The sequence below is a fragment of the Primulina tabacum genome, chromosome 8 (assembly GCF_025594145.1).
Source record: "Primulina tabacum isolate GXHZ01 chromosome 8, ASM2559414v2, whole genome shotgun sequence".
NCBI lineage: Eukaryota > Viridiplantae > Streptophyta > Magnoliopsida > Lamiales > Gesneriaceae > Primulina > Primulina tabacum.
In genome coordinates, this window is record NC_134557.1 from 6,227,645 (window position 1) to 6,251,825 (window position 24,181).

A 24,181-nucleotide genomic window follows, 5' to 3' on the forward strand; every position below is an offset into this window, starting at 1 on the left:
TGTTGGTAGTGCGATTCCTCTTAACCTTTGACCACTATTTATAGGTGAAATGATTAGCTGAAAAGGCAGCTGTTACCACTCAATAATGTCTGTTAATAGACCTTAAATTAGCTGTTACAACTTCTCCAAACCAGCTGCATATGTCTATTGAAATTTTCGAATTTTGAAGGCTGCATACTTGTATTTTTATCTTATCCTCTATTATTGTGGAGTTACAACTTGCTCAATTCGACTTAGAATAATGATGATTAAATAGACGGAAACATTCTGCACATTTATTCAAAATGCATGGAATAATACAAGACAAAATTGATTCGAGTTTTCACATTTGGAGTTCTCCAAATTTCATTTGCAATTGTGGAAAATCAAGCACATTTTTGGAGCAAAAGTGATTTGAATGATATAATGAATGCATAATATGATAGTTGAGGATGGACAAAATCTTGATCCACTGATCGAAGATATAATAGAAATATCAACTCCAGACGTAGAAATAAAGAAGAAAGAAACCGCTCAATATCAAGATATATTGGTCAATAAAAAAAATGCGGATGATCAAATTACATTTTGAAATGCAATGATTGATCATTTGTGGGAAAAAATTTCCAGTGCATGCTTATGTTCAAACTGTATTGTGCAATATTATTTTATTTTTATTTCATTCAAGTTCGACAACATATTTATTTAATATATAACAACAAAATAATATTATTTTTAATGAAATAATTATATTATATATAATAAACATAAACAAAGAAAATACAAAAACATGTTTATAAGTTATAATTTCATATTTAACGCTATTCATTTTGATATTATATTAACCAAAAAAAGTGGGCCCTAGTTTTCAGAGTCATCCGTCAACCCGAGTTGAGCAAATCGGTTCCACAAGACGGTTGGTTAGATGGCAATCGAATCGCATCAAAAAGCAAAAGTCCCGAACTAGCATATAAGAACTCATCCATTGAGCTAAAGGGAGAAACCCTAGTCTCTCGCCCACTTTCTCCCGTCTCAAGGAACTCTGCAACTTTGTCAATTTACGAAAAAAGAAATCTGAATTTACATTTCTTTAGTAGGAATTAGAGGATGTCTGACATGTATGGACAGGAGGGTGGTGGATCTGCGGCACCGGCCATGGGTGGAGGTTACGGGGGTTATGGTGGCTCTGAAGGCGGGGGATATGGTGGTTACGGAGGAAATAGTGGAGGTGGTGGAGGGTACGGAGGTAACAGAGGCGGCGGACGAGGCGGCGGTGGGTACAGCGGTAATAGAGGTAATGGTATATGCCTGGGTAGATAGTCTCAAATGTTTTATAGCTTTTGGATATTTAATGTAAGCATTATATTTTCTTCGCTCTTCAATTTTATTAACTGTGACCGGATTCTGTGGTTTTAGGTGGTGGTGGTGGTGGTGGGGGATATCAAGGTGATCGGGGGGGCCGAGGTGGAGGTGGAGGTGGAGGCGGCGGTAGAGGAGGTAGCCGTGGTGGGGGAAGCGGCAGGGAAGGTGATTGGCGATGCCCTAATCAAAGGTAATAAATTTTGCTTGTTGATTAACTTGATTTCAAGTTTATTGCCTTTATTATTATTCCGCGTTTGTAAACTATGTAGTGTTGATGATATGAAGGGAATTGGACAAGGGCAAAACTTGGCATCTCTTTTGCTAGCTCAGAATTTTTTTTATGAATTGTTCAATACTGTCAAGTAGCACAAATTTAGTTCGATAAGGAAATAGTGATTGTGTCCTGCATCCGAATAGTGTGTTGATGAGAATCTGGAAATTAACATTCATGCTTCTGGAGGTAGAGCTTGATTTCGAGCTGCCCCAAGTTCCCATCTGCATTATATTGCCACGGTTTATGTGAAGCAACCATACACATCATGCTATAGGGGTACCAAGGTTTTAGAGCTACACTGGAATTTTAGGGATGCTTTGTCATTCTTTGATTAACCAGTAGTTAAAGTATGTCTGGTCGTGATATTATGTTGTGAGATGCTGAAAACTAGATTTTGATGTTAGAGTTTTTTCACCTGTTACTGTAATTAATTCTGGATCTATGAATGCAGCTGTGGAAATTTGAACTTTGCCCGAAGAACTGAATGCAACAAATGTGGTACACCTTCTCCTACTGGTGGCGATGATCGTGGGGGTAGAGGTAGTGTTGGTGGTTATTCTAGAGGTGGGGGTTACGAGGACAATCGAGGTGGAAGAGGTGGGAGAGGTAACAGTTTTGATGGCGGTAATGGCTGCGGTGGTAATGACTATGATGGTGGAAGTGGTAGGGGTGGATCTTATGGTGGTAACCAAGGGAGGGATGATGGAGGTTACGGACAGGGTGCTGCTATTGCTCCTCCCCCATCTTATGGAAGTGCTGGTGGAAGTTATGCTCCACCTCCAAATACATATGGTGGGAACCCTAGTTATGCTACCGATGCTGTTCCTCCCCCTGCTAGCTATTCTGGGGGTCCTGGTTCATATCCTCCATCATATGGTGCTTCGGTTGGTTATGGTGGTGACTCATTTGGTGATAAACGTGGTGGTGGGCGAAGTGGTCCGCCAGGTGGATATGGTGGGGGTCATCGAAACCAAGATGGAGGTTATGCTGGGGCCGTGGTGGATGCTCCTGAGAAGGTCAAACCATGTGATGAAAATTGTGGGGATTCCTGTGATAATGCCAGAATTTATATATCAAATTTGCCCCCTGATGTTACTACTGAAGAACTTAGAGAACTGTTTGGAAGTATTGGTCAAGTAAACAAATTTCTTTATCTTATTTCCATTGAACAAACATTTGTGAATTTTTGTTACAGGTTCTGCAATTAGTTTGAAGGTGATGTGGCTGTATACATTTATATTGCTGCATCATCTATGATTTGTCACACCCCAGCCTGTCTTGATGCACTTGAGTGTGTTTGTTTTTCCTGGTTAAAGTACTACGAAACTTGCTAATCCTAGTTGTCCTGGGTTGTATAGAAAGAGCTATTCGTAATTATTTCTGCATTTGTTTAAATTTGCCAACAAGAAATATGTATTAAGCCAGTCATGAAGCTGCTTGAATAATTCGAGTCTTTCTGTGACAATAGGTTGCAAGAATTAAGCAAAAGCGAGGCTACAAGGACCAATGGCCCTGGAGTATAAAATTATATACTGATGAACAAGGAAACAACAAAGGGGATGCTGTTTTGTCTTATGAAGATCCGTGCGCAGCACATTCTGCTGGTGGTTTTTTCAACAGTATGATCTTAACTTGGTTTTTCTTTGGAGTGAAATTCTTTCTTTTGTTCTTTTTATATTTTTGGTGTTTTTCCCTAACAGTGCATGACATGAGAGGTTACAAAATTAAAGTTTCGATGGCAGAAAAGTCTACTCCAAGGGTTCCTACTTATGGTTCTGGGTATGTTAATATTTTCTCAAATATGGGTTTTTTTATTACTCCTTCGCGTCAATTTGAATTATCATTCTTTTTATTTATAGAAGCTATAATTATTATTTAAAAATTAATTCATAACAATAATGGTCACATCATCACTTTTTTCTGGCGATTTTATTGCACTTATTAGTACACAGGGTCAGTTTTTAATCTACTTACTGTTATATAGCACATATCAACTTATTGTTTACCTGTTTACCAGCATCGTTAAGTGTGTAGGTTGCTGATAAATGCCTAGGTGAATTTGGGTTACTGCTATTACACGCTATTTCGTGATGATAAAATAATTCATATCTGCAGTTGCATGTGAACTGTGGCTGTTTGTATTGGACATGAATAGTTCACATTTATCTGTTGTGCTATTTTCTATAAAATTTAATGTCCCAGTTTTCCATTTCTAGAGGACAGTGATTATTTCTAGCTCTTTTAACGACTAGTTTTTGAGTGAGTGTTTGTGATGAATTGACAGAAATGATGTCTTGACAAGAATAAGACTAGGTTACTGCAGTTCCCATTCTCATTGAGACTCACTTCCCTTCTTTGGATATAAATGACAAGGGGTAGTATTTGTTGCATTTAGTTGTGATTTTATTGGTGATCCAGGACTAGACTTGTGTGATTGGTCTTTCACATCCAATGTTTTTGTTACGAGCGATCCATTTAGTCACATTTGAATGTGCAGTTTTGACTCACTTGGATTTGGAACTTTTTATCTTTTAAATTTAAATTCAAATTCCTTTTTTTATGAATCATTTCATCAATGTTTTATTCCAGTTAACTATTTGGCATGCACTCACATAGGTCTTCCTACCTCTAATTTAGGGAACACAATTTGTCTTCTGGCTTTGATTTGGTTGGTTCTTCTAGATGATGTCCTTTCACAGTTCTTAACTTATTAATTATTATTTAGACGATACCTTTTATCTGTTCATGAAAACTTACAATGAGCTTTATTTTCGTCAAGCAATTTGATATGCCATTTCCATGCAAGTGATGGTAATTTGCATTGAATCATTGTTTGATGCCTACATGATCATGATACTATGAGTTCTTATTTAAGATGGAGATATATATTTTTCTTCTTTCTGCTCTTGGATTTGGCTTGTAATTAAATCTTCATTGCTGTGTGAGTTTGATGTGCTATCTTGCGTTTTTTAACAGTGGTGGTGGTAGAGGCAACTATGGCGGTGGACGAAGAGACAACCACAGAGATGGGGGTTCTGGTCCTGATAGAAATTACCATGGAGGAAACCGTTCGCGTCCGTACTAAACTTTTGTGGCAGCCTTTTATGTACTAATATTTGTGGTGGGAGGAGTTTTTAATTTTTTTTTTCCTTGCGTGGATTTGTTCACTGACTGGAGACTTAAGAGGTAGGTTGTTCATTACCCTGAGCAAAACCTTTTTTTTCTCCATTCTACCTCCATTTTAAGACTAGTGGGGAGTTCTTCAGTATGGTCTGGGATTAATTGGAGCTGTGTTAATGTTTTTATAGAGGGAAGTGGATATTCTCCAAAGTGCTGCGAATGGTAGGTTGAACTTGTCAGGTGAGTTGCTTTCTGAAATTGCATAATCACAATCTCTCTACAATCAGTCCATTTTGTGATCCCTTCTTCCCTACTACAGATTCCTAACATTAGTGTCTAGATTTAAAATGACTTGAATTTCATAAAACTCTGTCTGCTAGTGAGCGAGAAACTATTATCGTTAACTACCTTATTTGTTGTGGACATGAATATGAGATTTGTGGATTCCATATATTTATGATGTGGATGTGAATGAATCAGGTTGCTTATTCATAATCCATTGGTGAACCATTAATTATTTTTGTTAACTTCCACCTCTTTCTTATGTGAGCATCATACTATTGAGCTGCCCATTGTGTTGGAGTTCCATCTGATTGTATGGGCTTGCTTGAACATCGTGTGCTACTCCAGATTAGATTTTTTCATCTTTCAGCTTGATATAAAATTCTAGACAAAAATTCTATACAAGAGAATTATAATAATAAGATGGCTGTTTTGCATTGTCCAAGTGATTGAGGTTGTCTTGATAACCCCTTGGGGTCTAGGACCTAAACAAATCAAACATGAGCCGCATCAAATTCCAATACATCCTGGTGTTTCGTCCATTTTCACTGTCAAAGATGTTTCTATTTTGCATGAAAATTGAGTTTTATAATCCATATTCTTCTGAATGGCCAAATCGGTTTAGGTTATGGTGCTTTTCCTAAGAAATAGTTTTTTTTCCCATCCTGCTGGTTGAAGTGGGATATTCAAGAGCCAGCATAATTGGGTGCAATTTGCAGAATATGCTTATATTATGCTTTTGTAATCCAATGCATTATCCCATGGATTGTATCTTCTCTGGCTTCCTAGAGTGTCCCCTGTTTATGATATGTATTTACATTTTGAAAAGCACTTGAAAATATTTGTTGATCAGGGAGGGTTGGTGTGCCCTGATGTCGTGAAGCATGTTGCATTTTAGAATTTGATGGTCGTATTTTACCAATCAAGTACATTAATATGAACCATTCGTGTTTCCTCATGAATTGAGCAAGGATTTGGTGGATTAATAGTTTTCGGCTCTCTACCCCTTCTTTTAGTTGCCTTGGTGTATATATTTTTTAGGTAGAGAATGAAATGGGGATTTGGTAATTGACTTGTTACCGTGGAAGGATTATGGGTTATAACCAATTATTAATTATGGTAATTTGTTGTTATGGCCATCTGAACTAAAAGAATTAGTTCTTATTATTTTATTTATTAATTTTCTTGAAGAGGGATTAGTTCAGATTAACTATTCTAGCAATTTTTGTGATGGCCACCACCTTAGCTGAGACTTATTTTGTATTATTAGTTCCAGTTATATTTTTAATGGCCACACCTGAACCAAAGGAATCAGTTCGTGTTTGTTAATTACTTTAAATATTGGACATATTTTTATGTATTGATTTTTTTATTAAGTTTCCAAATCTATGACATGCACAAGTTGCGTGTGGAAAGACTTGTTTTGTTTTTGTTTCCCCATTATTTTCTAGTTTAAATTGCTATATCACTCACATACACATATTGTAGGGCCCGTTAAATGGAACATAGAACTTCCTGGACTTGCATGCGAGACGATAAAAGATTTGACAAAATCCGCGAATACGTATTTATATAATCTCGGACTGTTGTAGTCAACATCTTTTGCTAGGCATCATAATACGGTTCATTAGTCGTTCATTCATGTTTACGATTATGATATAATCAAATCAAATTTGAATATGAAATAATTTCAGAATGATATTTTTTTAGAATATTAATCAAATTAATTAAAGATTTTATAAGCGTATAACGCCTGTCTAGGTTATTAGTCTGTTAAACACGAGTGCATGTAGTTTGTTGTATGAAGGATTCTTTTATAAGAGGGAATTATTAATTTACGAAATGTAAATATTTGATATTTCGAACTTGTGGATTTGTAACAGAAAACAGAATTTGACGCCGGACCTTCTCCATTTTTTGGCATGTAAACGTTTTACGTATTGTTTCCACGTATTTCCCTTTCTTCGGAGAATATCCAGTTATTTTTCAGGTTTTTATTTATTTTTCTGTGTTACAGCTATAATTTTAGATGGGCAAATTGCTGATTCGATCCATCTTTTCTTTTTTTCCCAAAAAAAAAGAGGGAATTGAATTACACCACAAAAGATAGATCAGTTTTTACGAAGGGAGCCTAAGCACATATTGAAAGATAGTGTGAGCCACTATGTTTATTGATCGTGGCGAGAAATGGGCCATATTTTTTGGATGAAAACGGCATAGCTTTGCAATCTGATTCAGAAGAGAGGCCTCAGGAGCATGAGGAGCTGGTATGTTTGTTGATCATGGCGAGAAAAGGGCCATATTTTTTGGATGAAGACGGCACAGCGTTGCGATCTGATTCAGAAGAGATGCCTCAGGAGCACGAGGAGCTGGTGAAGAAAGTGTTAGCACCACAATAAGGGCATCGGTCTCCGCAATCCATCCTTAGACAACAAATTGACCATCTTACAACCTTCCAGAACTGTACGAGTTTCTGCTATATGCGATTCAAATCCGTTCGAGCAAAAGTTTCCCCAAGGCAAATAGAACTATTTCATCCTTGTCTCGTCTCACAATCCCACCCCAAAGAACATCATGTCATCTTTAATGGAAGCGCCAACGTTAATTTTGACAAGGTTTTCAGGAGGGCGCCACCATTTCGAAGGATTTGAATTGGAGCGTGGGGGAGTCGATTGGATCCATCTTTTTCAACATCGAGTGAGAAGAATTTATTTTTCGAGCCTTGGGAATTGGGATGGGTAAAGAATATTCATTTATTTCGAATTGAATTATAAGAATCCATGGGACGAGTTGAATTTAAGTACTTCAGCTTTCCCGAGTTTGTCACAATATTTTCCTCCTCCAAACTCTGCTCAAGTTTGTTATTTGTCAAAAAGACAATCAAAGTCAAATTTGAAACACTAAATTAACTTGGTATTTGATTGAACAGATACCATTAACAGACTAGAGCTTTCACATGCCACTGCGAATTTCTTCCCGCATTAAGAACAAGTTACTAATGCAGAAACGAGATGATTTTACCACAATGATAGTAACCGTCAGAATGGGAAAGGTCGAGATGGTGGAGAAGATCGTCATAAACAGCTAATGATTCAAAACTTAAGCAAGTTGAACGTACAAAAAAGATACCAACACTGCGAAAAAACATCAAATAATTTGTTGGCTGCCGTTTCATAGGGAAGGTTTTCTACCATCTTCTACTCAGCAAACACCATAAGATAGTAACCGTTAGCGATATCATCCAACAGAAAAGTGCAGACTTGTGTATCGAGATTGAAAATGAAGTCTTGATCCCAACATAGAACCTGCAAGTATCAACAGATGGATCAACAGTGGTAATCAATCCCAGACCTGAAAAGTCACAGCTCTGCTCGTTTTGATCGTGCTGCTGGTAATAACTGTTGAATGCATATGAAATATTTCCGGGCCAACTTAGGTTGAAACATGAGCCGCCCGATGAAATTTCGGTGCAGTCAGCAGCAGAACATGCCTCTAAAGCTACAGCACTTGCATTAGATAAATCTTTGTTGTTATTTATCACACACCATTTCGATGACAGGTACTGAACGTCTTGAGCATTCACCAGTTTTCTTGAACCCTGGTTAAAATCAACTTGATACTTGGCTTGGCCATCGAAAGTAAACACACCCCAGTGTCTTTCGAAATTCCCAGTGGCCGTGCTCCTCATATCTTCGTCCAAAAGGCTTGAAATGTATATTTCTGAAGGCAGAGGTTGGGCGTTTGGAGAACTAGTTGATCGGCTATGGAGGTGGCCAACTAGGCCTTTCAAGAATTCCTCGGCAAGAGATGAAGTAGCATTTGCAGCACCATCTGTAGGCCACCCAATTCGACCAACGATAATTCCTACTCGAAGGAATCCAGCATTGGATAGAGCCACAGTGATGGTATTATAGCTCAAGTCGAAGCTGTTTTTGTAGGACTTATGAGTGTCGTTTTGCGGCCTTGCCGAGTCTCTGAAAAGAGCAAAATCAAGAGAAAGATTCTTGTTTTCAAGGTAACTCTGGAAAGGGGATATTGTCACCACGAAAGGTGATCGGTTTTTGCTCAGAAATGCGAGAAGTTCAGTCAAGGTTCTGTTGACATCAGGCCTGAATTGCCCATCTGATGGCAGGCCAGATTCTGAACTGAAAGCATCAAAACTACAGGGAACTACAACTTTAACCTTTTCACCTATGTTAGCTTTATATAAAGCCGCTTGGATGTTGGCAGCTGCTCCTACTGCAAATGGGTAGAATTGCTCACCGTAACTTTGAAGGAATGGCTCGTCTCCAACAGCAATGTAACTGGAACACGTTAACTGACATGAGCAAATTCAAGATAGAAGCAAAAGACATTCATACGATGCTTTTGCCATTTCATAATCAGCGGATAGGCACGGAATTAAGGAAACGAATGAAATAAATTTTCCAAAATGGATTACATAGGATCGATACAGACACAGAGATATATCTCCAATGGTGGAAGCTCAAATCATGAACACAATATCAGGTATAAGTTTCCATCACAAAAAACTTTATTAACCTATTTCCACATAGCTTTACGATAAAAATACTGCTTAGTTTGTCTGAAATCGTTTATTTCAGACCTCTCTTCCCCGATTTCATTCCGTAATCACAAATAATTGATAACTAAAAATTAAGAAATCACACAACGCATGCTTAACCCACTCAAGTGCATGATAAATCAAGGCACAAAAACAGTTAAAAAGGGGAGAGGGGATTACTCACTCAACAAGGACCCTGGAAGCGCCATCAGAGACGAAACGGGTGAGATTATCGTGGACCCAGCTCTCGGCAGCCTTCAAAGAAGAGTTGAGGCTGCGAAGCATGGAATTGGGAATGCCGACAGTTACATGAATATTGGAACCGGACAGTGACTCGAGAACAAGTGGGTCTGCGTCAAACAACTTAACTTTTGCAATGCTGTTTGCTTTCAGCAGCTCCACCGCTTTCGGCGGCGGCAGTGGATGCGAAGCCGCCCTTCCCCAGTTCACGCCAATGCCTTGTGCATTTACAGTGTAGGTAAGGGATGCAACCAATAATACAGCCAGCGCGGGAAAGACGAGCTGGGATTTTGGGATTTCCGTAGCCATTTCTGGGTGAAACTGTGTTCGGCTGTGAATCATAGTCAGGTGCGTACTACATGTTTGATTTTTTGACAGGAAGTATGAACAAGTTCTTGCCGCCGCATAAATTTTTTGGTTCAAATAAACGGAAGATAATTTCATCGTTTCGATTTTTTTTCACAGTATGTTTGGTCCCACGTGCGAAATTTGAGATAATAAAACCCGAAAATAAAAAATAAACTGGACACCGAGATTTACGTGGAAAATCCCTAAAAATTATTAGGGTAAAAACCACGGGCAAGATGAAAAGAATTCTATTATAATATTTTGTGGTGTACAACTCACTCACTGTGTTTCCAAAGAGAACACACCTTCTTAATACAGCAGAACAAACACCTCACAAATATTATAGAACTAATAGAATGAGAGAAAACTCGAAGAAGAGATGATTTCAGTGTGAATACGCGTAGAAAGCGCGTATTCAATCTTCAGTCTTCAAATCCTGCTGCAACTTGTGACAAATAATTCATTTTAAAGAAAACACGTTTTTTTGCCTCATTAAATGTACATTTGCCAATCTGCCGACATTTCTCCCACTTGGAGATTTGATTGAGAATCAAACACATCTCCACACATCCTTTCAATCTTGCCATTACCTGCTGCTTACATTTCCGCTAGACCACTTGAGGATCTACACCACTCAAACTTATCAGTGTTCACTGGCTTGATCAGAAAATCAGCATTGTTATCATTTGTATTAATCTTCTACATATCCACACTTCCTTCTTCTACTACTTCTCGTACAAAGTGAAATTGGACTCCAATGTGTTTCGTCCTGGAATGAAAGGCTGGATTCCTTGCGATGTGCAAGCCACTCTGACTGTCACAAAATAAAGGAGCATTCTCTTTTTTGTGTCCGATCTCCTCCAATAACCTTTTAATCCATATTGCCTCCTTGCACGCTTGAGTAACTGCCATGTATTCTGCCTCTGTTGTAGATAACGCCACAACTGTCTGCAGTTTTGAAATCCAGCTTACAGCTCCCCTCGCAAATGTAAACACATAACCAGTAGTAGATTTCCTTTTATCAGGATCACCTGCATAATCTGAATCGACATAGCCCCTGAGTGTAAAATCCGATCCTCCATAACATAATGCAGCATTTGAGATACCCTTAATGTATATAAGGATCCTCTTAACAGTGCTCCAATGCTCTCTTTCAGGATTCGCCATATACCGACTAACTGCTCCCACTGCTTGAGCAATGTCCGATCTTGTACAGATCATGGCGAACATCAGACTTCCCACTGCTGATGCATATGGTACTCGAGACATCTCCATCCTCTCTGCTTCACTGCTATGACACATCTCGGAGGATAACTTGAAGTTAACAGGAAGAGGGGTCGAGATTGGCTTACTATCTTGCATGTTGAAGCGTTGCAAGACTTTCTTCAAATAATTTCTCTGTGAAAGCCAAATCTTTCTGTTACTTCTATCTCGGTGAACTTGCATCCCTAGAATCTTGTTTACTGGTCCCAAGTCCTTCATATCAAATTCCCTAGCCAACTGTGCCTTCAATCCTTGGACCTGATATTTGTTGGGGCCTGCTACCAACATGTCGTCCACATACAACAGCAAAATAATATAATCATCACCAGACCTCTTGAAATACGTACAAGGAGGGTCTGCACTCAATCTGTTGTATCAAAGGCTCATGATATAGGAATCAAATCTCTTGTACCAACACCTCGGCGCCTGTTTGAGACCGTACAGAGATTTCTTCAACCTGTAAACCAAGTTCTCTTTGCCTTTTTCCGCAAAACCTTCTGGTTGGAGCATATATATTTCTTCTTCAAGATCTACATGAAGAAATGATGTTTTCACATCTAGCTGTTCTAGATGTAGGTCAAACACTGCACACAATGCCAACACTACTTTGATTGTTGTAAGTCGAACCACAGGGGAAAATATCTCATTGAAGTCAATGTCTTCTTTTTGAGCATACTCTTTTACCACCAATCTAGCACGATACCGCTCCACTTGGTTATTGCCATCTCGCTTGATCTTATAGACACATCTGTTACCGATGGCTTTCCTCCTCCTGGTAGTGTAACAAGATCCCAAGTTTTATTCCTGTCTAATGCCTCCAATTTTTCTTGCATTGCTATCATCCACAAAGATACATCCGAGCTTTGAGTAGCCTCGTGGAAACTCGATGGCTCACTATCATCTGATAATAGACAATATGCAATGTTGCTTTCAGTGACATAATCTGAAAGCCAACCTGGTGGTCTTCTGTCTCGAGTTGACTGCCTCACATTGGAAACTTCAGACTCAACATGTTCTTGTTCATCGTGCTCTGGTACTGCTTCACAAGAAACTTGACTTTCATCCGTCTTATTTTTCACCTGAAAAATAGTAGTTTCTGAATTCGGTGTGCCTTTGTCTCCCTTTACTTTTTCTTCCTCGAAGATAACATCCCTGCTGATGACAAGCATGTGAACAGTAGGATCCCACAAGCGAAACCCTTTTACTCCATTAGCATAACCCAAGAAGATACATTTTCTGGATTTCCAATCCAACTTCGATCTTTCTTGCTCATTGTACAGAACGTACACAGGACTTCCAAATGTATGCAAATGAGAATAATTTGTCGGCTTCCCAGTCCACATCTCCATCGGAGTCTTCAGATCAATCGCCACTGAAGGAGAACGATTGATAATATAACAAGCGGTTTTGACTGCTTTCGCCCAAATGACTTTTCTAGACCTGCAGTCCTCAAAATAGCTCTTGTTCTGTCCAACAAGGTTCTGTTCATCCGCTCCGCCACTCCATTCTGTTGAGGTGTGTAAGCCATCGTGAATTGCCTTTTGATGCCCTCATGTTGACAATATGCATCAAATTCGTCACTGGTATATTCTCCTCCATTGTCAGTCCTTAGACACTTGATTTTCTTTTCAGAATCAAGTTCAACCTGCGCTTTGAAATCTTTGAAAATCTGGAAAACATCTTATTTATTCTTGATAAGATACACCCAACATCTCCTAGAGAAATCATCAATGAACGAGACAAAGTATCTCGCTCCTCATAGGGATAAAACCGGTGCTTGCCAAACATCCGAATGAATCAGCTCCAATATGCTTTTGCTCTTTGCAGTAGAAGTGCCAAACTTTAATCTGCATTGTTTACTGGTAACACAGTACTCACAAAAGGGTAGTGACACTTTTGTAAGTCCCGGCAGCAGCTTCTGTTCTGAGAGAATTTTCAACCCCTGTTCTGACATATGCCCGAGCTTTCTATGCCATAACACTGTTAATTCTTCTCCTGAACCAATTGATGCAACAGCTAGTTCTGCTTCTTTGTGTGTTTCTCCCAAAAGTACATACAGATTTGCAGCAACCTTTTCCGCCTTCATAACCACAAGCGCGCCCTTCAATTTTTCATGATCCCGTTCTCGATACGAGTTTTGCACCCGATGTCATCCGATTGCCCCAAGGACAAAAGATTCTTCGTCAGTCCTTTCACATGTCGTACCTCCTGTATGGTACGAATGGTGCCATTAAACATTTTAATTTTGATAGTACCGACCCCAGCGATTTTCAAGGCATGATCATTTCCCATGAATATAAATCCTCCTGAGACTGGTTCATAATGATCAAATCATTCTCTCCGAGACGTCATATGCCACGTCACTCCTGAATCCATAATCCATGTGTCACAAAATTTGTGTCTGCCTTCTGCAACAGTTGCTGCTTTGCTGAATAATATTTCACCACTGCCTGAAGTACTGGCAACATTTCCTTGAAAACTTTTATGGATACTCGTACACTCTTTCTTGAAGTGCCCTTTACCGCCACATTTAAAACAGTAAATATTTTTCTTCTTATTTCTTGACTTTGATCTACCTCGCCTTTGGCTCCCACTGGAATCACGGTCCATAAATCTTCCTCTTATCATCGGTAACGCCTATGCCTGCTTCGAGGTTACCAACCTATCTTCCTTATTCTTGCGCCGGCTTTCTTCTCCGAGAACCGCAGTTAAGACATCGTCGAATCTTAGAAAGCCCATAAGAATATTGTTGGTTATGTTGATGATAAGTTGATCATCTGGTAGACTTTGAAGTTGAAGCTCCGCACGTTCATTTTCCCCTATTTTATGCCCCATGGAAGTGAGTTGGACAAATAGAGTATTGAGTGTGTTGATATGGTCGGTCATCGATGAAGATTCCGCCATCCGAAGAGTATAAAGCCTTCTCTTTAGGAAAATCATGTTGTGTAGCGACTTGACCTCGTACATCTTTGTCAGAGTATCCCAGATAACTTTGGCTGTTTTTATCTCAGAGATACTTGACAAAACTTCGTCAGCTATAGCTAAGTGTAAATTAGCAAAAGCATTATCATTCATCTCATTCTACTTTCCATCATACGCAATCTCCTCCGGTCTATCTCCAATAGCCGCCAAACAATTTTCCTTTCTTAAAATTGCTTGTATCTTTATTTTCCACAGCATAAAATTGCTTCTGTTGAACTTTGTTATCTCATACATTCCCGTCATTATGTCTACAACAATTTAGTAGACTGGACAAAATTAATCCCGCCTTAAATAAAAAATCTCAAAAAATCTTTTCTGATGTGGAAGATCAGTCTAGGCTGCAACCACAGAGCATACTTAGAATTTTAAGAAATTTTAAACCAAGGCTCTGATACCACTTGTTGGTTCCACGTGCAAAATTTGAGATAATAAAACCCGAAAATAAAGAATAAACTGGACACCGAGATTTACGTGGAAAATCCCTAAAAATTATTTGGGTAAAAACCACGGGCAAGATGAAAAGAATTCCACTATAATATTTTGTGGTATACAACTCACTGTGTTTTCAAAGAGAACACACTCTCTTAATACAGAAGAACAAACAACTCACAAATATTATAGAACTAATAGAATAAAAAAAACTCGAAGAATGGATGATTTCAGAATGAAGGAGGGAGCTCTATTTATAGAGCACCTGTTAGTGTGAATACGCGTAGAAAGCGCGTATTCAGTCTTCAGTCTTCAAATCCTGCTGCAACTTGTGACAAATAATTCATTTAATTTATTTCAAAGAAAACACGTTTCTTTGCCTCATTAAATATACATTTGCCAATCTGCCGACATATATAAGTTTTTGTAAAACTTGAATGTTAATAGGTTATTGCATCGTCTCTTGATTTGCCAAATTTCAAGTTTATATTTTTGTGTGTTTTATATTTCACAATCACTTCCTATTATAATGACGTAGAAAAACTAAATGTATACAATACCAATACTTTTATATGCACACACAGACATAAGAAGCCTCTCTCATATTACAAGTTGGAAAAGAACAATATTGAGGAGGTGTATTTAAATAATGAAGATTTATTGACTTTTAATATCTTTTGTAGATTTTAAAAGTCTAGATGTATTCAATTAAGATTTTTGCATACTATACAGAAGTTTGGTATTCAAAATAGACTTTCATAGAGTTTTAAAAAGTCAAGTGATATTCAACATTGACTTTTAAAAACTCTATAAAAGTCTATAGATATTCAAATTTCAATAAACTTTTAATAATTTCATGAAATTCGTTAATATACAAACATTAAAGCTTAAGGTACAACTATAAATTATCAAAAATTGTATTTGGTTAAACCCAAAGATTTGGATGGATTTTTAAAACTTTTAACTCATAAACAAAATATTTACTCTCTCTGTCGCTTCACAATTCACATCACATCTCTTTTTATCTTCTCTTTTCTCATCTCTACTACTCTCTCAAATTTTCGAAGTGTATCTCTATATATATATTCGCCTTTCCTTTTCATATTCTTTATTTTTTGGCTGATTATTCATTTAATAATTTTTTATTTTAATATCATAGAAAATTTTGAATTCTAGAATTGATTTTGCGATTTTTAATTTATGATTTATACAAATTAATGTAATATTCAATAATAATAAAAGATGATATAAAAAAATATCGCTTAATTCTTAATAATTGAATAGCCTCGCAATAACCATGATTTTTTAAATTCTTTTTAGTATTTTAAATTAATATGTAAGCTGTGATATTTTTATTCAAAATTATATTAACACAATGCTAAATAATATTATTTTCACATGTATATTTTAAATATAAAAACAAGGTTATAGATTAATCAATTGATGAATTTTAAAAAATTTACAAACATGCATACAAACATGTATATATATACACATGTAAGTATTAAATGATTTAAGTTTTAAATAAGTAAATTTATTTATTAATATAAATATTTAAAAATTATTTCAAATTAAATATGTTATATGTCAATTAATTATTGGTTCAAAAAAATTAATAAAAAATAATATGATATAATTAAGTACAAAAATTATAAAATCCTATAAAAAAAATTCACAAAAATCTATAGAAATCTTGCAAAAAAGTCTACATGAATCCACATAAATTTGTTTATAAATCTTTGAGAATCTGTAAAAGTCAATAAAAATCTATCAAATTCATAAAAGTCTATCATTTGAAAAATTCATTGAAAGTAATCAAAACTCTGGATTGAATACACCGAGTGAGTTTGCTAATTGCCTTGCTTCTGTTCTGTTCTCTCTAACAGGCAGGGGCGGAGCCAGAAATATGGCTCCGCCCGGGCTAGAATTTTAATCTCTAAAATTTTTAAATATTTTAAATTGATATACCCGGTCTACTATCATATTATTCTAAAATTATACAAAATTTACCTATAAATTTTTTCAAAAAAACCCGGGCAAGCTAATGTCCCTGCGCCCCTGCTAACAGGTCTTTATAGTCGAGCTTGTTGTAAGCTTTTTTAATCTAGTTTTAACTTTTATCTTTGATATGGAGGCAACTGACCAGTGAAGTTGGAGGACCGATATCAGAAAGTTACTCTAGAGGAAGAAAATGGGGCGCTTGAATATGAACAAGCTAGTGCAAGAAGAAAATAACGTGCAAGACTGGAAATGGTGTGTTATCGGTCGCTTCTTGACGGATAGACTTTTAAACTTTACTGCTATGAAGAACACATTGGCATCCGTATGGGAGACCTGTCAAAAGAGTCCGCATTCAGAACTTGGGTCGGTTCTAATCTATATGTGTTCCAGTACTATAATGAGTTAGACGTGCAAAGAGTGCTTCGAGATGGTCGGTGGACATTGGAGCAACATTTATTGGTTATGGCACCACTGGAGTTTGGCATGAATCCCCAACAAGTTCCTCTCTTCTTAGTTTAATTCTGGGTGCAAGTTCACGATCTTCCTAGTGGTTTCATGTCTGAAAAAGTGGCTAAAGACATTGGAAACTTTATTGGCTGCTTTGTGGAAGCTGATCCCAACAATTTTGTTGGCGGTTGGCGAGCATACATGTGCATCTGTGAGTCGATTGATATCCGAATATCTCTCGAAATAAGGATGGAGATAAAAAGGTGGGCGAAACTTGGAGCTGCGCAAACTTTAAATATGAGAAATTACCTACGTTTTGTTTCTTTGTGGCATCCTTGGTCACTCACATAAGTTATGTGAAAAATATTTTGACTATCCGGATAAAACAGTCGAAAAGCTATTTGGTGCATGGCTTGGAGCATCTAACAGAAAGCCAACGAGGTGAAAGATGGCTTCGGTCCGACTACCGTCTGGCAACTCAGGTGTTTTTCCAACCGGTCAAGATGACTCAATGGAAGAATTTTTGGGTCCGCAACTTGATATTCAAACCAGTGATTATAATCTTATCCCAAAACGTGGTGAAGGATCAGGGAAGCAAAGAGGATGATTAATGGGTGGACTAGTGATGTGATAGGGAAAGGGAAAAGCACGGTAGAAGATTGCATGAATCACAACTTGCGTCAAACAAAGAATTTTTAATCGTAGAGCGACCCTAAAGAAGAAGGATAGAGGAGGAAGACGTCCTGGCATGTTCTAATTTGGGTTGTCATTTAAACATTTCTGATCCAAAAACTCAGAGGAGGCGGGCCCTGGAGTCCAAATTGACTACTCTCAATCGGAACTATCGTGATCTGGGCAGCCCACGAACAGTTCAAGAGCTATTGGACCGTGTGTCCAAAACTAAGCCCAATTTTGTGTTTTTAATAGAGTTAAAAGTCGACAAATAAAAGGTGAAACGAGTATGAAGGTTTGTTTATTTGTAGTTCCAGGTGTTAATCATGGCGAAGGTATAGCACTGATTTGGAAAGAACAATATATGGTGAAGTTAATGGCCTGTTCTCATAACTTCATCGACGTGATGGTATCATTACCGGGCAAGGAAGATTGGAGATTGATATGTTACCTTGGTTTTCTGGTAAGGAGTCGTAGAAGCCATTCTTGGGATCTTCTGCGTGCACTTTCGAAAAGGCCCTCCCTTTCGTGGTGCTGTATAGGGGATTTCATTTATATGCTCTCTATTTCTGAAAAAAGAAGTCGATTTCGTCAACCTTTGCCTCTTATTAATGGGTTTCGGGAGGCCATTGAAGATTGTGGTCTGGGTATAAAATGGCTCATGTTTACCTGGGAAAAGAGTGAGGGTACTGATCACTTTGTGGAAGAAAAGATGTGACCGCACGTTGGCTAACTCTTTATGGCTCCATATTTTCAGTAACGCCGAAGTCACAAATTTGGACGTCGTAAATTTTGACCATAGTGCTATATTTTTAAATCTTGAGACTTCTGTGCAGCAGAGATGACGAAGGTTTCGCTTTGAGATTTCTTGGACCTTCGAACTTGAATGTAAGGAAGTTGTTCGACAAAGTTGGAACAAAGGAGAATGGGTCACTATCCAGACTCGTATTGTTAATAATGGGAAAGAGCTGCAATATTGGGGAGAAATGATGAAGCATCGATTTAAGAATTGTGAACATGTCTTCTTGCAGTTTAAGGTTTCACATTGTGAACATGTCTTCTTGCAGTTTAAACTTTGCAAGGTGCGCACGGTGTAATTTGGGAAGAAGGGTATCCCATATCTCAACACCTACGATGGGAGAACCATCCGATATCCTGATCCCCTCATTAAAGCCAACGACACAATCACATTGGATTTGGAGAGCAACAAGATTACCGACTTCATCAAATTTGATGTTGGGAATGTTGTGATGGTGACTGGTGGAAGAAACAGGGGGCGTGTTGGAGTGATCAAGAACAGAGAAAAGCACAGGGGTAGCTTCGAGACCATTCACGTTCAGGATGCGCTCGGTCACGAGTTCGCCACTCAGTTGGGAAATGTTTACACAATCGGTAAAGGTATGAAGCCGTGGGTATCTATCTCTACCCAAGGGGAAAGGTATAAAGTTATCCATCTTTGATGAGGCACGAAAGAGGATTGCTGCCCCAGTCGGCTGCTACTGCTTGATGTTTCATAGCATGGAATGGTGTAGATTGGGCAAGTTTTATTCTTGTTTCATTTTCGAGCAATAGACTACCTCGAGACAGCGGGGTATCATCGCCGGTATCAATTCGTGTTTGGATTTGTATATATTAAATGAGTTATTGGATCTGATATTTTGTAGGATCGAGCGCTTACCGTTTTACCAAAAGCTATAGCTGGTGGTAATGGTGCATCTCAAATCTTTTAAACCGCACAACAACTCAAGTATCACGGTTCGATCGCTCTACCAAGCAGGGACAATTATTGTACCCAACATATTTGTAATTTGGTTACTTGTTTCAAATAATATTAGTTGGATGATTTACATTTTAAAGTAGTCCTAGCACAATTCTTATTGCAATTTTGATTTTAATTATTGTACATATGCCTATCAAATCTTCTCTTTAGACATTGTATTTTATGTTTGTATGAGTGATATTTGGTATGATACGGTCTTATGTCAAGTTTACATATAAATTAATTTTTTGTACAGTAATTTGTGTACAAAATATAACTTATTGTGGAATAATACATTTTTTTTAGTTTTGACATAAAAATTAATTTTTGGTATCATAAATTTGTGTACAGAGCATGACTTATGGTGGAATGATGTATTTGTTATTGAACGGTTCACCATTGTTTAATCATTTACAAATTCAAAAATTTCCGAACAATTAAAAAATATTTTAATAATTTTGGATAGATATATTGATTAGGATCACAAATTTATTAAATTAGATTTTTATAATAATTTTTATTTAAAATATTCCACGTGTATAGATTTAGAAGGATATTACTTTTAAAAAATTCTAAAATTACACCAAAATTATTTATTTCTAGTGTCAAACTTAACAGTGTTATGTGACACGCTCTGCATGCATACATATTATTTTTTTATTATAGAGATTATATTAAGATATAATATTTACAAAATATTTTTATAATAGTTTTTTTAGGTTACAAAATATTTTTATAATTTGTTTTCTATGTTAGAGATGTAATAATTTAAATTTTTTAAAATATATATAACGATAAGTAATTATTGATAAAATGAAAAGTGTTTTAACAAAGAAAACATAATAAACTATTTATATGTACTAAATATGTAGATATGTCAATATATAATATATATAAATATATAAATATCCATATCTGTCATTTACAAATAGCCAAAAATATGAGCCAAAATTAATTAGCAGGAGAATATTCCCAAAATACCTTATCCACTGCACAAACTTTCCGACTACTCCTTCTGGTCTAAATCGATTTTAACAAAAAAAAAATTACTCTAGGTTAGTTGTGAAAATAATCTCATGTTTTTTAGTAACACATTTAATTTTAATTTTAATATCATAAATGTTCACAAATTCTTTAAAATAATCTAAAAATAAATGACAAAAATTTGTGTGAGACGATTTCACATGTCGTATTTTGTGAGACGGGTCTCTTATTTGGGTTATCCATGAAAAAGTATTACTTTTTATGCTAAGAATATTACTTTTTATTGTGAATAACGATAAGATTGACTCGTTTCACAAATAATAATTTTTGAGACAGTCTCATAAAAAATATACTCAAAATAAATATATCATTACATATATCATTATACATTAATTTCAATATTTATAATTTTTATTTTCAACCCGTAATCTCTTTAAGAAAGACATTGAAATAATTAAGAAAATACGATGAAACTGAATAGGCTGAAATGAAATGACTCGAAAGATTAAACACCAAGGAAAGAAACCGAGCACGTTGACAAAGGGTTGGTTCTCTGACAACTCCACCCGCCAAACCCAAATTCTCAGCGCTTTTCCAGCTTCTTCCTCCATTTCCCAATCCCCACGAATCCACATTGCGCGTCGAAATTTGAAAAAATGTACTAACAAACAGAGGATCCCTTCATTATCTAACGGAAATTCTCACCGCTTGTGTTGATATTTGAAGAAATCTGTTTCTGGGTTGCATATATTGATTCAATCTTGGAACCCATGTGGCTTAGGAGAACGAAATCGAGGGTTCGGATCCACAATGCGCCGTCTCCTAAGTTTGCTTGCTCCTCTTTCAAGGATATCCACAGCCTCCTCTCCAACGTTGACGGCATCTGTGTCGGAGGTGGCGGAGATACTCCCGATTCACCTAGAAAGCTTCCAATTTGCCACCGCACACGCAGTGTTAATGCCCTCCTCCGAAGCCTATCCTTACCCCCCGAAGCTCCGGACAAGCAGTCACAAAATGGAGAAATTCGAATCCCGGATGCGGAGAAGAAAATAGTAGTGTACTTCACGAGCCTGCGCGTGGTCCGCCGTACGTTCGAGGACTGCAAGGCCGTCCGATCCATCCTCCGTTCCTTCCGCGTGTCGATCGACGAGCGGGATCTGTCAATGGACTCCGGGTTCATGGACGAGCTGCAGAGGATCCTGGGCCAGTCGGAGAAGTCCAAATTGACGCTCCCGAGGGTCTTCATTGGCGGCAGGTACGTTGGTGGGGTGGATGAGGTGAAACATCTTCACGAGAGCGGCCAGCTCAAGAATCACGTTGAGGGGCTGCCGCCGGAAGATCCTGGCACGTGCGAGGTTTGCAGTGGATACAGATTCATTCTTTGCCGAGCGTGCAGCGGAAGCCACAAGTGCTACAACAGCGAGAAATCTGGCTTCCGGAGTTGTACTATGTGCAATGAGAATGGTCTCATTAGGTGCCCCTCTTGTTCCTCAGCACCCCTCTGATCCTCTTCTAAGTTAAGTCACAAGTTATTTAGTTAGAACCAGCGTTAGATTTGTATTTGAAAAACGACCAGAAGTGGTCTTTATGACATGGGAAAGCGCCCGCAACTTTAGTTCTTTACCATTTCTAATTGTGGATTTGCTTTCTCACGCCCTTTAGCTGATTTTAACGTAGTTTTGTGTTGATTTTGATGTCGTTTTGTTTGTAATTTAGTGGCGGAAAGAAAAAGGAAAAAAGAGAGTAGTGGGAAGGTTCATACATCGATCCGTTATTGTGTTACTATACAGAATCTATTGTTGTTTTATTCTTGAGCCTGTCATCCTTCTGTTATTTCCATCTTCGTTTCTCATTATTTGCTTACAGAAGAATATTCATCTGTATGCTTGGATATAGATGCCAATTGCCAGTTTTAGCATTTTACCATGGAAAATGGACGGTTCAAGAATTTAGTTGAGGTACTCTGATGTGCTTATATAGAACAATCGAGTTCACTCCCCCAAATATAATATTTTTATAGGAAAAGTTCACAATCGATGTTGATTCAAAATAACAACTTCAATCATGGAGTAATCTGTTCTAAACACACGGGATGATTTCTTTCATTAGGATGTCTTGTGAAAACAAACTTGCTGATAAGAAAGTTTCGATTTTTTCGCTTATGTTTACCTGCTTGTGCTTTAGATATAGTCCAAAACCTCAACCTTGGCTGCAAAGCTAGTCTGTGTTTGTCTGTGGTGACTCAATTATTTATTTGTTGTTCTGACTTCCATTTATGCGAACAGATTATGCACTTGTTAAATATATAATTTGATGATATTAGTGTATTTTTGCGGAACAAAATACTGAAAGTGTTATGGTGTGAATGAATTTTGTACACTCTGTAAGGATCTGGTACATGCATGAGGCCATGTGAATATCCATAAAGCCCGATTTTTATTTTTATTTTAATTTTTAGTTGATACTGCACATCTGTGAAATCTACAAATTGTCTCTCTGGATGGTGTTAAAATATTAACGGAGCTGTTCATGGACCTGTAACGAATCTTCGTGTGCTGGTGAAATCTGCAAATGGGATGTAGTTTTCCGTAACCTTGGTGCTAGATATATTTAGACAACCGGTGACTCGGGCTTTAGATAGATGCAGTGTGGACCACCGTAGCAGAAATTCATGCCGCAATGCACAGTGGTGGTTGAGCAATCACCAAATGATGGCATGAACCTATGGTTGAAGGTAATACGAAGTTTCACCAATATCGATCTCCAAATAATCTAGGATGTGCCACTGGTTGATGTGGGAGGAACTGTGGGAAGCCTGGGACGAAAGAGGTACAGCAGATAGAGATGGGGTGGATCGACGTGGCTCGCCAGCTTCTGTACGTAGTTGTATGAATAGTATTCGAATTCAAAACCAAATCTTTCGAGCTCAGCCAACATGTAGATTCAAACTGAAGCTCACGTATATGAAGTTTGAAAAACCTGCATTTATATTTCGAGTTAAATTATTTTTCATGCATCGTTCTTTAATGTTTCATTGTGGTCCAGAGTTATTTATGTAACTGTCACAATTTATGAACCATAAATTGTAACGTAAATCTTTGAACTAGTAAATGTTTGCAACTGTGATAAGTTATCTATCTATTATTTGTAAGAAAAACAAACGGAATTTAATGATGCCTGAACAGGTGAAGCGTAGATGGTTTCATATCTGAGTAACTATGTTGATTTATTTATTTTTAATATATATATATATATATATATATATATAATTATATTTGATTTTATTTATATTATTAAAATATTAAAATTTTAAACTTGAATAAATAAAAAAAATTATTTTTATATATATAAAATATTTAGAATTTAAAATATATAATTTATTATATTATATTATATTATTATTTATAATATAATGGTTTTCCGATCTGACGTCGTTTCAACCTATCAGACCAATTGAACTTTTTTAAGATAAACC

General features: G+C 37.2%; 3 protein-coding genes across 11 annotated transcripts; 2 read left to right on the plus strand and 1 right to left on the minus strand.

Annotated features, from left to right (window-relative positions):
- Positions 1 to 884: 884 nt before the first annotated feature.
- LOC142553368 (transcription initiation factor TFIID subunit 15b-like) lies at positions 885 to 7,081 on the plus strand. 9 transcript variants are annotated; one of them, XR_012821939.1, is made up of 8 exons: positions 885 to 1,273; positions 1,396 to 1,531; positions 2,067 to 2,751; positions 3,084 to 3,234; positions 3,316 to 3,394; positions 4,592 to 4,801; positions 4,924 to 4,975; positions 6,506 to 7,081. XR_012821939.1 is itself a non-coding variant. In XM_075663572.1 (6 exons), exons 1-6 carry the CDS (start codon positions 1,087 to 1,089, stop codon positions 4,698 to 4,700), a joined length of 1,347 nt encoding a protein of 448 aa, XP_075519687.1. In that variant the 5' UTR covers positions 885 to 1,086; the 3' UTR covers positions 4,701 to 5,230. The 9 variants fall into 9 exon arrangements, 3 of the variants coding, with proteins under 3 accessions (XP_075519687.1, XP_075519689.1, XP_075519690.1); XR_012821940.1 differs by having other exon boundaries at positions 7,035 to 7,081; XR_012821935.1 differs by having other exon boundaries at positions 4,592 to 4,975.
- A 431-nt stretch (positions 7,082 to 7,512) lies between these two features.
- Positions 7,513 to 10,283, minus strand: LOC142553367 (glucan endo-1,3-beta-glucosidase 9). Its single transcript, XM_075663571.1, has 2 exons — positions 9,766 to 10,283; positions 7,513 to 9,321 (listed from the first exon to the last, which is right to left on the minus strand). Exons 1-2 carry the CDS (start codon positions 10,263 to 10,265, stop codon positions 8,205 to 8,207), a joined length of 1,617 nt encoding a protein of 538 aa, XP_075519686.1. The 5' UTR covers positions 10,266 to 10,283; the 3' UTR covers positions 7,513 to 8,204.
- Positions 10,284 to 21,162: 10,879 nt separating this feature from the next.
- Positions 21,163 to 22,539, plus strand: LOC142553371 (uncharacterized). The gene has a single exon (XM_075663577.1). The coding sequence runs from the start codon at positions 21,477 to 21,479 to the stop codon at positions 22,209 to 22,211; it is 735 nt and encodes a 244-aa protein (XP_075519692.1). The 5' UTR covers positions 21,163 to 21,476; the 3' UTR covers positions 22,212 to 22,539.
- Positions 22,540 to 24,181: the final 1,642 nt, after the last annotated feature.

Excerpts from the sequence above, each read along its gene's own strand:
- LOC142553371 (XM_075663577.1), top strand. The coding sequence starts at position 21,477 with ATGTGGCTTAGGAGAACGAAATCGAGGGTTCGGATCCACAATGCGCCG.
- LOC142553367 (XM_075663571.1), bottom strand. The coding sequence starts at position 10,265 with ATGAAATTATCTTCCGTTTATTTGAACCAAAAAATTTATGCGGCGGCA. Across the intron at positions 9,322-9,765 it reads GCTTCCAGGGTCCTTGTTGA|TTACATTGCTGTTGGAGACG; the intron begins GTGAGTAATCCC and ends AACGTGTTCCAG.
- LOC142553368 (XM_075663572.1), top strand. The coding sequence starts at position 1,087 with ATGTCTGACATGTATGGACAGGAGGGTGGTGGATCTGCGGCACCGGCC. Across the intron at positions 1,274-1,395 it reads TGGGTACAGCGGTAATAGAG|GTGGTGGTGGTGGTGGTGGG; the intron begins GTAATGGTATAT and ends CTGTGGTTTTAG. Across the intron at positions 2,752-3,083 it reads TGTTTGGAAGTATTGGTCAA|GTTGCAAGAATTAAGCAAAA; the intron begins GTAAACAAATTT and ends CTGTGACAATAG.